Raw genomic sequence first — 13,796 nt, forward strand, 5'->3', positions numbered from 1 at the left:
AATGGATGAATATTTACAAAAATATAGGTTTCCTTCCTTTTACAGAAGAGGAAATAAAATACTTAAAACATTCTGAGTCTAGAACTGAGAAATGAGGACTAAAGAAATTATGACACATATTTAACATATATTGGATTACTTGCTATCTAGGGGAAGGAAGGGAAAAATTTTGGAACATAAGTTTTTGCAAAGATGAATGTTGAAAATTGTCTTTGCATATATTTTGAAAATAAAAAGCTATTTTAAAAATTGTGAAAGAAGGGACTCACGTGTGACAGATGTTGGAGAAAGGAACGATTGAGGGGTCTCGAGGTAGGAGATAGATATGAGGAAGTACTTCCTAACTGACAGGATATGGGGTAAGGTTAGGGAGCTAGGGAGCCCCTAGAAATCCTGAAGAGGAGGAAATAATTGGACTGGTTTGGGTAAAGGGCTGCCACAGGAGAATCAGAATGATGCTGGTCTTACTTTCCCCACAGGGCTGACTCAGTATCTTGGAATCCCCACAAGCTGCTGGCAACTGGACTGCAGTGCTCAGCTCTCCTCCTACGGGATACCTCAGTAGGTCCCCTTGAGCCCCACTGCTGTACTCTGTTCCCTTCACCTCCTCGGGGCATTCCCTGGCCTCTTCCATTTCCCTTGATTGGATACCTCTCACTTCCCCAAAGTCTCTCCCATTCTCCTGCTTTTATGCAAAAAAAGCCAAGATTGGGAAAAAACCCAGGATCATAGATTTGAATCTATAAGGATCTTCGAGGTCACCTGAAAGAGAGAGAAACTGAATCCTTATCCATTATCTATCTTAATCCTTATCTATTATTCTGGTGACTTGGATGGGGATGAAGGGGCTGGCCGGACTGGGTGGGGGAACTGGTGGTGGGTGTTGGGGACATTCTTTGCCTTTCCTCTCTGTAGAACTTGCTGAAGCACTGTCATGGAGCCCAGGCCACCTACCTGTTTCAGCAAGACAAGTTCTATGATGTGTCTCTGGACACAGGGGACAAGGTTGTGCAGTGTGGCCGCCGTGTGGATTGTCTGAAGCTATGGCTCATGTGGAAGGCTCTTGGGGGATCCGGCTTGGAGCAACGAGTGGACTGGGCTTTCACCCTCACCCGGTATGGCAGCACACCAAAGCTTTGGCCCTGTAAAATGTCTTTCTGAGTCTCCTTGTTCTCCAAGGAGTCTCTCTCTGGCTCTGTGCCCAACCAGGTGCTCTGTATCCTTACTTTTCTTTTTTCTTCCTTGCCTCTTCTATTTCCTTCTCTTCTTCCATTTCACTTTATCTTTGTTTTTGGCTTTCTTTACACCTTTGTTATCTTTGTTTCCCTCTTTATCTGTCTCTCTATGGTCCAGTTCTTCATTCTTTTTTTATTAACCTATTATTTAATTTCAGGTTGAAGTCTGCACCCATGATTTCACTGGTATCAGAAATTCCCAAATGAAGAAACTCCTTTTGCCAGTGCGGGTTGGCATCTTCTCTGCAACTTGTAGCCCTAGAGAGTTGCCTAGAAGAACAAAAGTAACTTTCCCTGGTTCATTTAATATTGGTCAGAGGGGAGACTTGAACCTAAGTCTCTGTTTATTGTGCCAAGCTGCCCTAATTATGTAAAATTTAGATATTTAAAGTGTTATTTATACTTTTTCTATTTTTCATGTCATAGATAACCCAACCCAATAACTCAGTCTCCCCTTCCCTGAACTCTCTCTTATAACAGAGAAAAACATGCAGATCAACAGACATTACACATTCAGTGTTCTGTATCCACAACATCTCAGTCAAGAGAAAAGAATTGCTTTTCATTAGTCCAATTGACCATTATGGTTTATTCAACCTTTGATGTCTTTTAGTGTTGTTTTCATTGATGTTATGATAATCATTGTGTATATTGTTTTCCTGGTGCCGCTTTCTTTCAGAATTCTCCAAACTTCTCATAGTCACTATTTGTTATATTCTATTACATTCATAGGCCATAGTTTATTCCACCCTTTCTTCCTTTTCCTCACTCCACTGTGGCCCCTGCTCTTTTGTAGGTACCTCGTAGAAAAGATGAAGCTGCGGAAGGGCTTTGAACTGGTCATGGAGGTATAATTCCTCTTCTCCCTCTTCTTTTTATACTAACTCATTTTCCTGTGGGAGATGTGAATTGGCTTCCCCACAGTCTACCTGTTTCAATAATCTGTACTTTGCCTTTGTTCCCTTGCAGCCAGAATTTGTAAATGTATGTTTCTGGTACGTGCCCCCCAGCCTTCGTGGACAAGAAGACAGTGCTGATTATTGCATGAAGCTGGCCAAGGTGGGTAGAACTGAGGGTGGTGGTCAGCGATTTCTTCCCTATTTCTTCTCTAGGCCTCCAACTGGGGAGAGGGAGGAAGTTTAGGCAGCTCGCTTCTGCCACTGGATGGTCAGAAATATGTAATGCATGGTCGACCACTCACCTTTGGTTCTTGAAAGGGGTAATGGTTTTCAGAAAGAGCCTTAAGACCCCATTCATTGGTTCTTTGGACTTCTATTGGAAAAGCAGAAAAGAGAGTAAAAAAGGCTTGTTCCTGGAATACAAGAAGATAACAAAATGAACAGAATTGTATCAGCTTGTCCTGAGCCAGGCCCAGCATGTGGACATGTGCCGTGAGGGGACATACACCCCTTAGTGGAAACTAAGATGAGAAAGGAGATCCAGTTCTTTTAGTGGGACAGTTTATAGTCTGACGGGTATAGTGAGGTGGAGCAGCAGGGGGATTATTCACTTGAAGAATAAGGAGACAGAGAAGAGGGTCAGATTTGGACTAACAAGTATGCCTGGGAGGAAGGAGACCTAGTTGGGGATCTGCTCTGCTCCCTGCTGGCTGTAAGAGTCTGGCTAAATCCCAGCTTCATAGGATTTAGAGCTTAGTGATCCACTCCCTCAGTTTACAGATGAAGAAACTAAGGCTCAGGTTCAAAATCCTGTAGATAGCAGATAGCAAAGCTGGGGTGCATTTAGCTCTTCTGACCCCAAATCTGGGTCCTTTGAGAACCAAATACTCCACAAGTCTTTGAATCTCTCCAAAGCACAATTTGCTCATCTAGAAAAGGAATAAGAAGATCTGACCTGTTCACCTCATAGAGATTCTGTGAGAATCCAACGTAGTTTAAAATTCTTAAATTTGATAGCTGTGGGAAGTAAGAGATTCTGTTAGGGAGTCGTAGAATGGTAGAAATGGAAGAGAGTTTAGACATTGTCTTGTATAACCCCTTCATTTGACAAATGAGGACAAGAGCACAAAGAAATATTTATTAATGGAATTAACTGAAAGTTGTAGAACTGAGTAGTTCATTTGAAAAGAGGTAATAGATTTAGAGTTAGAAGGGACCTTAAAGATCTATCCAACCCCTTTGTTTACGGGCAGGTGATCCAAGGATTAGAGTGGAGAAGGAAAAAATGCCTGAGGTCAGACAGTAAGAAGCAGTGTCAGGATTTGAACCCAAATCTTTTGCCCATAGCCTGTGCTCTTTCCATGACACCATTCTGTCTCTTTCTAGAGCAGGAGTTGTTAATCTTTCAGGAGCATAGACTCTTTTCTGAGGAGGTATGAAGAAACCTCTGAACTCCTTTTCAGAATGATAAGTTTATTCATAATTGAAATAATTCATAATTGTAAATTTTAGCTAGACGTTAATGAAAATTAAGTTGTAATTTCTTTCCTATCCAAATTCTTTGGCCCCCTGAAATCTGTCATTGGAACCTAGATTAAGAAACCCTGCACTAGAATAAGAAAGAGAAATACTTCCAAGCATTATTATATGCCTACTATGTCCAGAGATGCCCACATGCATTTTGTCAACTGAAGAGCAGCTTAGCTAAATTTAGGGAATTCATCACTAGAATTGAAGCAGGGGGAAGGAGGAAAGCAGCCTCCACCTCTTTTCCTCTTAGACAATGAATTTTTCAGTAATAGTTGACTTGTAAGTTACTAACTGTAAGATAGCTTTGAGCTAATTGGGCAGAGGAGGTACCCATACTAGGGGATTTTCAGATTATTGAAATACTCAAACTGCAGAATGTTATGGAGGATATGATTGTATGACAGCTCCTGCTCTCTAGGGGCTTATAGTCTTTGATAATTTAGGCTAAAAAAAAACAAAAACCAACCCTACAAAAGACAATTTTATGGTCAAGATTGAGAACTACAAAAATTGAAAAAAAGGAGAAGGAGACTGGAGGAGTTAGTGAGAGCTTCTTGGAGAAGGCGGGGCTTGACTTGGATGTGAAAGAATGAGTTGAATTTGGAAAGCCAGAGGTGAAAAGGAGGATGTTCCAGTCAGCATGAGTAGAGTCAGAAAGGAGGGTAGTATATGGTCAAGGGAGAGGGAGTGCCATCTGACGAAGCAAAGCATTCCATGTGTGGAGAGACCATGTGTGCTAATGAAAAGCCCATTATGGAGTCCCAGAAATTGGATTTTAATTTTACACCTGCTGCTCACTGTCCATATAATTTCTGTCCAGGTAGTTAACTTTACTGGGTCTTTAAGATCTGTAAAACAAAGAGGCTGGATTGGAAGGTCTCTTCTCAACTATAGTTTATATTCTTACTTTACTGAATAGTGGGAGATAGAGTTAGATACAAGGGAAGGGGAAGAATTTTTATTTCTAGGCTAAGGAGTTTGCAGTTGACCTAGTAGGCAATAAAGTCCACACTAGGTCCTTAAAGAAGAGTAGCTTCAGAAATGGCTGAAGGGAGATGTGATTAGAGGAGAGCAGCTTGAGTATAATTGCAGTATCCCAAGTACAAAGCAGTGAGGGCCTGAACGAGGGTGTGCTAGAAGAATAAAGAAGGGATGAGTCAGGTAGCTGAAATATTGGAGGCTGCTCTCTCTCTCCTCCCGATTCCTATAGCACATGGTTCTGTTGCCATAAATTTGTCCTTTTGCTTCAGGTCTATGTCCTTTTCAATAAGTCAATCAGAAAGCATTTCTTAGGGGCTTACTATGGCACTGACCCTGTTCCAGATGACAGGGATATTGAGGACTGCCCTTAAGGAGGTTCATTCTGTCATTCTCAACAGTTTTCAAGCTTTGAAGGGGAGGACTCAGAACTTATTAGTGTATTAATTGTGCTAATAAGTATTAACTACTAATACTAATTAGTGTGTTAATTGATTGGATATAGAGGGGAAATGAGAAGAAGATGTCAGAGACAACAAGGCGAGGTGGGGAGAGTAGGGCTGGTGGAAAATTTAGCCAGTGGGGGGGGAGGGGAGATCTTGTGGTATAAGAGAGTCACAGGATCTGGGTTCAAATCCCGCCTGCGCTTTTTCCTACCCTGTGTGATCTAAGACAAGTCATATAGCAAGTCATATAACCTTCTGACCTCAGTTTCTTTAACTGCAAAAGGCAGAGGTTGAATTAGGCGACTCTTTAGTTGTAAATCCTTTGACCCTATGAGGAAGAAAGGTGAAGTAGTGCCATTGAGGACCAGGTCAGCCTACTTAATGGAAAGGACCCCGTGGCTCTGGGGAAGAAAAGCAGACCACAGAAGAGCCACAGAGCCCAAATAAATGGCCCAGAATATGACAGTTGGAGCCTCCATAGCATTCTGGTGTGTGAAGGAAAGTGGTTGGGTAGGGAGGGGTGGGGTGGAGTGGGGCAGGCAGAATGGGGAGGAGAGAGGCCCCAAGGGGGCGCTCCTTCTCCCCTGCAGGATGAATTCTGAACCCTGCCAACATTTCCTGCAGGTGGCGCCGTTGCTGAAAGAGCGCATGGTCAAAAAGGGCTCCATGATGGTGGGCTACCAGCCCCACAGAACCTGGCCCAACTTTTTCCGTCTGATTGTGGCTAACCCAGCCCTGAGCATGGCCGACCTCGACTTCTTCTTGGATGAGCTAGAGCTGTTAGGGCAGGACTTATAACTTCCCTAGGCTGACTAATGAGCTACAATTCTTATAAATGCAAAGTATTCTTTACATTCTCTTTCTACTTGTTTGCCCTGACGTTAATCGGTGATGATGAGAGAGGTAGAAGAAGAGAAGGGAGTCAGTTAGTCAATCAGCAAGCATTTATTAAGTGCCTGGCATGTGCTATGCTGGGAATATAAACATAAAAAGTGAAATCATCCCTACTCTCGAGGAGCATACCTTTATATGGAAAAGATAGTAACCACATCTATTAAGTGTATTCAGAAAAAATATATAAAGGATAAAAACAGTAGTTAAATACAAGTTAGATTAGGAGGGAGGGCACTCGTACTTAGGGGGATCAGGAAAGGCTTCATGTAGATGTAATCCTTGGTCTTGAAGGAGCAGGAGAGGAGGAAGTGCATGCCAGGCAGGAGCGATGTCAGGAGATGGAGTGAGCGGTCTGGCTGGGACCAGGCCAGGACGAGCTTCATGTCTTGGTCAGGAGGCCATAGGAAACCATTGGAGTTTGGGAGTAGAGTGGCAGTCAGATGGATGCTGGAGAAAGATCACTTTGGCAGCTATTTGGAGGATGGACATTTGTGAGTGGAAAGAAGAGATGAGATGCAAGGGATGATACACAACAGGTTTTGGCAACCAGTTGGATTTGTGAATAGCTGGAGAGCAAGGAGCCTTATTAACTGGTATAACTTTAAGGTTGCAAACCTAAGAGATCAAGAGATTTGGTCAGAAATAGGAAAGTTTGGAAGAGAAATGGATTTTGGAGGTGAATTGGATGTGTTGAGTTGAGGCAACTCCGGGACATCCAGGTTCAAACGTCCAACGAGGACTGCTAGACATCATACATAAGTACGTGGATCATCAGCATGGGAGCAGAGGAGTTCAGCCAGAGAAAAAAGGGAACAAGGCAGGTATGTGCCCACATCATATGGCTGCTGAGGCAGGAAAGTTGATGGGGAAGTAACAGGGGAGAGAAATGTCACAAAATCCTGGAGAGGAGGAAAGAGGTTGGTCACTAGTGTCCTATGCTTCAAAGGGGTGGGGAAGGTTGAACACTGAGAAAAGATCATCAGGCTTGGCAAGTAAGGGGTCATCAGTAACTTTGGAGAGAGCGATTTCATTTAGGGTGAGGAATGAGTGAGAGGAGAGGAAGGGGAGGCAACGAGGGTAAGAGATTTTTTAGGAGTTTGGCCAAGAAAGGAAGGTGGGATAGAGGGTGATTGCTGGAGGGCATGGAAGAGTCTAGGGAAGGTTTTTCTTTTCTTTTTTTTTTTTTTTTTTTTAAAGAATGAGGGAGACTTGGATATGTTTGAAGGGAGGAAATGAGGTTTGTGAACTGGTTAACATTGCAAATCTGTTGGAGAATATGGGAGAGAATATGGGATCAAAGATAACATGTAGGAGGGTTGGCTTTGGCAAGGAGAATTGTTAGAGACTAGGAGAAAAGATGAGAGAGTAGGGAGTGATGTCAAGTAGGTTTTGAGATGAAGATGAGTGAAAATGAGAGAACCCAGGTAAAATGGTCTTAATTTTCTGAGTAAAGTAAGAGGCCCTCAGTTGAAATTTTTGAGGGAAGGTGATAATGGGGAGGCTTAAAGAAAGGGGAGAAAAATTGGAATAGCTTCTTTGGGGAGGAAGAGAGAGAGACACACAATTAGAGAGGAATAAAAGGATTTCTTTGCTGTAGAGAAGACCCACTTGAAGTTGAATAACATGAATTTATGATTACCTAGTCAGAAAAGTTGCATCACCTCCTCTAGCTTTTGCTCTGCAGCTGTTTGTTAAGTGGTAGGGATGGATGGTAATGAATGTTAGGGATTGAAAGTAGTAAGCTATGTTGCCTTGGGACAGAATTATACAGGAAGGATTTCCAACTAAGCCTGCAGCATTTTTCATAAGATTATTCTACATGATAGAAAAAAACATTTCTTCCTATGTGAGGGGTAGAGTTGGTGCAGAAAGTTTTGAAGAGAGGCATTCTTCACTTCCTTCTTTAAAAGATGACAATCATGGTTCTAGACTCTTTTGGGGACCAATTCCAGGCAGGAAAAATAACAAGGTTTTCTTGTAGACATGTAGGGAAAGCTAGCTTTTCAATATATTCCTGATTCTGAGTCTGCTTTCTTAGAGACATTGAGGAATTTTTTCTTGATTTAGGTTGAGGTTATTCACTTGGTTTAAGCAAGACCTCACCTTACTTCTGTCTAAAGAGCAAGATTATCTACCTAATTCACTTGTGTATTTCCTGATATAGTCTAATCTATAGAATTTCTCTAATCTATGTTTGCTGTCTGTTTATATAAAATAATTTACTCACTCTTCACTGTTTGTGGTGGTTTTTTGTGTAACCAGCATTTGGTGGAAAGGGACCAAGTTGGGGGTATAAACTGGGTCTCCTTCCCTATTAAGAGAGTGCTACCAGGAAAGCTGATAGCTTTTTTATTTTTATTTTTATTTTTTTAGCTTTTTTATTTTAAAGTAGGCATCCCCATAGACCAATAATGGGCAGGTAGATTGTTTATGACCAGCCTCATGATCCCTTTTTCTCCTTCTCTGTCTCCATGTTCCCCAAAGACAAGAATAGAAGTCTCCTTTAGAGAGGGATGGGCAAGATTCCTCAGATATCTATCCATGTATCTATCCTTGAACATCCTGTCTATATGTTTAGATATCACATGTAGACATATATGTGTTGATATATCTTTCACATAGGCCATGAATATCTCACAGATGCATATATGGATCCTAACAAATGAATGTCCTCTTTAAATGAATGGCAATCATAATTCTGAGTCTTTTTTCTAGGGAAGTCTGGGAAGTTTAGGATGATAAGGATAGGCCCTAATCTGCCTCTAAGAGGTTAAACTGGAAGAGCAAATTTGATAGTAGAGACAGGTTTTTGATCAGCAGAGGAGCCTACCTCTTTTCCTCCAACCTTACATAAAGATGACAAAAGTAAAACTGCCTAAGGCAGTTTTGAAATCTGGATCAAGTAGGGAAATTTTATGTAAGCCTATAACAATTCTCAGTGGAAATTTTATTGTTGCCCTTTATTTTTTGATAGCACAGGCATTTCCCTTTTTTTTCACCCTTGTAAAACCTTGTGTTCCAAATTTTTTCCCTCCCTTTCCCCCACCTCCTCTCCTAGAAAGCAAGTAATCCAATATATGTTAAATGTACATGTGTACAATTTTTATCTCTACCTTGGTTTTTTTTTTTTTTATCTCTCCCATGGTTTTTCCCTTTTGCTCTGATTTTTCTCTTCCAGCATCATTCATAAAGCAATGTGTATAAAAAATAAATTTAAAAAAAGAAAGCATATACAATTCTTCTAAATATATTTCCACATTTATCATGCTGCACAGGACAAATCAAATCAAAAAAGGACAAAAAAACAAAAAGCAATCAAATAGCAACCAAAAAAGTGAAAATACTATATTGAGATCCACACTCAGTCCCCATAATCCTCTTTCTAGATGCAGATGGCTCTCTGCAAGTCTATTGGAATTGAACTGAATTGTCTCATTGTTGAAAAGAGCCGTATCCATCAGAATTGATCATTGTATAATCATCTTGTTTTGTACAATATTCTCTTGGTTCTACTCACTTTACTTAGCGTCAGTTCATATAAGTCTCTCTAGGCTTTTTTCTAGAGTTTATTCTCCTCTTTTTTTTTTTTTTTAAATTAAAGCTTTTTATTTAGAAAACATGCATGGATAATTTTTCAACATTGACCTTTGCAAAACTTTCTGTTCCAAATTTTTCCTTCTTTCCCTCTCCCCAGATGGCGAGTAGTCCAATACATGTTAAATATATTAAAATATGTTAAATTTAATATATGTATACATATTTATACAGTTATCTTGCTGCACAAGAAAAATTGAATATATCTACTCTGAGAAGGAAAATAATAACATTCATATACTATAACTTATTCAGTCATTCCCTAACTGATGGATTCATTTAACAATTCTTAGGCATTACCCTTTAAATATTCTTACTCCCATCCCTACTTGCCTCTGAGTTCTCTTTTATAACAAAGGAAGATATTTAAGCAAATTCCACCAACACATTGATTGTGTCTGACTATATGTAGTACCTCCCATTTCCATAGAGTCCAACTCTATTGAGGGGAAAATGTGTTTTCTTATCACTTTTCCAGGATTGATTCAATGAACATTTTATTTTTTTTTCTAGAGTTTATTCTCTTTTCTTTTCTTTCTTTTTTTTTTATTAAAGCTTTTTATTTACAAAACATGCATGGATAATTTTTCATCATTGACCTTTGCAAAACTTTCTGTTCCAAATTTTTCCTTCATTCTCCCTCCCCAGATGGCATGTTAAATATGTTAAATACATGTTAAATATATTAAAATATGTTAAATTCAATATATGTATACATATTTATACAGTTATCTTGCTGCACAAGAAAAAGTGAATCTAGAAAGAAAAAACCCTGAGAAGGAAAACAAAATACAAGTAAACATCAACAGAAAGTGTGAAAATGCTATGTTGTGGTCCATACTCAGTTCCCATAGGCCTCTTTCTGGGTGTATATGGCTTTCTGAATAATTGGAACTGGCTTGAATCATCTCATTGTTGAAGAGAGCCCAGTTCATCAGAATTGATCATCATATAGTCTTCTTGTTGCTTTGTATAATGATCTCTTGGTTCTGCTTATTTCACTTCGCACCAATCTTTCCAGGCCTCTGCAATCATCCTATTGGTCATTTCTTACAGAACAATAATATTTCTTAACTCAACATTTTAAATGGAAGAATCAACTACTTACATCCCCAATTCTCCTCATACAATATCACATCTATATGCATAGACTTTTTCCTAGACTCTAAGACATAGTATATGGGACTGAGACTTTTTGCCTGCCTTTCCTTTTAGTTCTCCAAGAAGTCCTGTGTCTCCCTCAAAAGTCACACTTTAGACATTTATGTATCTAACACTGTGCTGGGCACTATAGAATACAGAAAAAATATGAATGAGACAATTGAGTTAAAGGAAACAGAAGGAACTTGCATAAGGGTGCTGGACTACATCGGCATTATATGCATATAATGGCATTATCAAATATTAAATTGTGTGACTCACACAGTTATAGAATACAGTGAGATAAAGATCAGTGTGATCTGAAGTCTTCAGGGAAGGCAGAAGCTTCACCTGCTCCTTGAAGGACATGTAATGTATGGATATAGAGGGGTCTCATAGATAATATGACCACAAACTCAGATCTGGAAGTGATCTTAGAAGTCATCAAGTTCAATTCTCATTTTGCAGATGAGGTAACTAAGGTACAAAAAAGTTAAGTGGCTTACCTGGAGTCAGATTTGCACGTAGATCTTTATGAATCTAGAAAGAAAAAACCCTGAGAAGGAAAACAAAATACAAGTCATAAAGAATTGGTTTGCTGCTGCTATATTGTGGCACACACTTTAATAACAAAGAGTCTCTGCTTATATTGGCTTATAAAACATAATTTTTTGGACTTTTTCCCCCTTCCTCTTGCCTTTTTTTCCCCAAAAAGATCTTAAGAATACAGATCTGAGTTAATATCAGAAGTTGGTTCTGGGGAGATTTACTTCCACCCACTCCCATAATCTGCTAATGGTTGCCTTGGGACAGAAGTATACAGAAAATAATATTTCCTGGATTCTAAATTCTTGGCTTCAAACTCAAAGGCAGTGGTGTCATCTCTTAGTCCAGGACATAGGAGCCAATAAAGGGAACCACATTGTTAAGTAGTGAAAGTTCTTGAGAGTTGCTTCTGATGACTTTAAATTAAAGAAGCCTTGAGCCTTCAACCTCCTGGATAGAAGAGAGGATTTCCTGGGCTGTAAAATCCTGGAATATGACCTTCAGATGAAAGAAGGAGAATTTCCTCATTAGGATGTTGAGGATCAAAAACATTACTGGGAGAAGCATTGGTAAGAGATTAAAGTCACAAAATAAGGCAGCAAGGGAACTGGAATTTGTCTTCTATTAATACTATGAGCTGATCAGATAGTGTGGATTCCATAGAAAGGAACATGTTTTGATAGTATTGCTTGCTGTCTTGAGGAGGAAAGGGAGGGATAAAAATTTGAAACTCAAAATATTATAAAAAAGGAATGTTGAAAACTATCTTTACATGCAATTGGGAAAAAAATAAAATGTTATTTGCAAATGTGTGTGTGTGTGTGTGTGTGTGTGTGTGTGTGTGTGTGTGTGTGTGTATAAAAGCCTGGGGGGGTGGAAATATTTTCTTTTGAAATTCCCAACTCCTTCTAGGGGAGTCTGTTCTTAGGGTAGTTTTAGAAGGCTGCTGATGATAGAGAATCCTTGTGAAATCTCCTTTGACTGCCCCTCTCCCCCCTCTTAGTTGAGAACCTTGCCTCATATTTTACTGAAAAAAATTGAGTCCATTCTCCAAGAACTCCTCCATTCCTCAAGTCACCCAGTTTTCTGCTACTTCCTTCATTCCTACCTTATTTGGTAAACTGACATTTCTCTTTGCCAAGGCAAACCTCTCTTTATGCACATCTCTTTCCTTTACTAGCTCGCTCCGCTATCACCCCCATGCCTTCCTTCTTCCTGGCTGCTTGCCTACTGCCTCTAAACATGCTCTTCTCTCCTCTACCTCTTTCCCCACTACACTCAAAAACTCAATCCCAAACTCTCACTTTGATCCATCCATCCTATCTTAGCTCCTCCATATCTCTCCTTTTTTGTGGCTAAACTTTGTGAGATCATCCACAATAGATACACAAAATAATTTTTTTCTTCTTTATCTTCTTTTATTTTTTACTCTCTATACTCTAACTTTTAATCTCATCATTCAACCCAAACTACTTTTTCTAACGTGACCAGTGATTTCTTAATTATCACATCAAATGGCCTTTTTTCAATGCTTACTCTTGGTGTAGGTTTTGACACTTTGATCACCTTTTGGGTACTCCCTTCTCTCTGAGGTTTCTGTGACACTGTTGTATCCTGACCCTTCTTCTTTATTTATCTGACCACTTCTGTCTCTTTTGGTGGATCTTCATCCTGCTAACTGGGAGTATCTCACTTCTCTAACTATATGACTTCACTTGGTAATTTCAAAAACTTCCATAGATTATCTCTATGCTGATGATCCTTTGTTTTTTTGTGCTGACCTTCAGTCTTGCATATACCTATTAGAGACCTTGAACTTCATGTTCTGTAGATATCAAACTATAGATAACAAAACTGAACTAATTATTTTTCTTCCCATACCTTTTCCCTTCCAAACTGCCTTTTTATGGCTAAGGGCACCATCACCTTTTCAGGACCCTAGGCTCACAACCTGGGTATCATTTTTGACATATTTATTTTTTACTTTTGTACCATCTCTTTGAGTATATCCCCCCTCTGACATTGCCACTACTTTGGTACAAACCCTTATCACTTCCCATCTAGACTATTTCAATAGGCAGCTGGTTGTTTCTCTACCTTCCTCCACCTTGCTGTCAGAATGATCTTATTAAAATATAGGAATGACCATGTCATTCTTTCAATAAATTCCAGTGATTCGCTGTCATTTCTTACAGCTAAGATAAAATCCTCTGACACTCAATGCCCTCTAGCACCTCCCCTCTTTGCCTACCTTTCCAGTCTTCTTCCACCTTATACCATCTTATCTACTCCATGATCCAGTAGTACTGGTCTTCTTGTTTCTCCCACAAAATATACTCCATCTCCCAACTCTCCCCCAAGCCTGAAAAGTTCTTCCTCCTCATCACCTTTTCTTGGCTTCCTTCAGGTCCTAACTTAAAATCCTGCTTTCTACAGGAACTCTTTTCCAGTTTTTCTTATCTTCCCAATTGCCTCATCCTGTTTATTATAATTGTTGTTTCATCCATTAGTCTGTAAGCTCTTTGAGAAGAGGA

General features: G+C 39.7%; 1 protein-coding gene across 2 annotated transcripts in view; it reads left to right on the plus strand.

Moving 5' to 3' along the window:
• The window catches only part of CSAD (cysteine sulfinic acid decarboxylase), a 28,613-nt gene extending 21,986 nt beyond the window's left edge, over positions 1-6,627 (plus strand). For both annotated transcript variants that reach the window (XM_074270241.1, XM_074270240.1), the window contains 5 exons: positions 480-561; positions 916-1,115; positions 2,032-2,083; positions 2,205-2,294; positions 5,713-6,627. In XM_074270241.1, the coding sequence (XP_074126342.1) occupies positions 480-561; positions 916-1,115; positions 2,032-2,083; positions 2,205-2,294; positions 5,713-5,886 (598 nt within the window). In that variant the 3' untranslated portion in view covers positions 5,887-6,627. The remainder of the gene's footprint in view (positions 1-479; positions 562-915; positions 1,116-2,031; positions 2,084-2,204; positions 2,295-5,712) is intronic.
• Positions 6,628-13,796: the final 7,169 nt, after the last annotated feature.

Source organism: Sminthopsis crassicaudata, chromosome 5 (genome assembly GCF_048593235.1).
Source record: "Sminthopsis crassicaudata isolate SCR6 chromosome 5, ASM4859323v1, whole genome shotgun sequence".
Classification (NCBI taxonomy): Eukaryota; Metazoa; Chordata; class Mammalia; order Dasyuromorphia; family Dasyuridae; genus Sminthopsis; species Sminthopsis crassicaudata.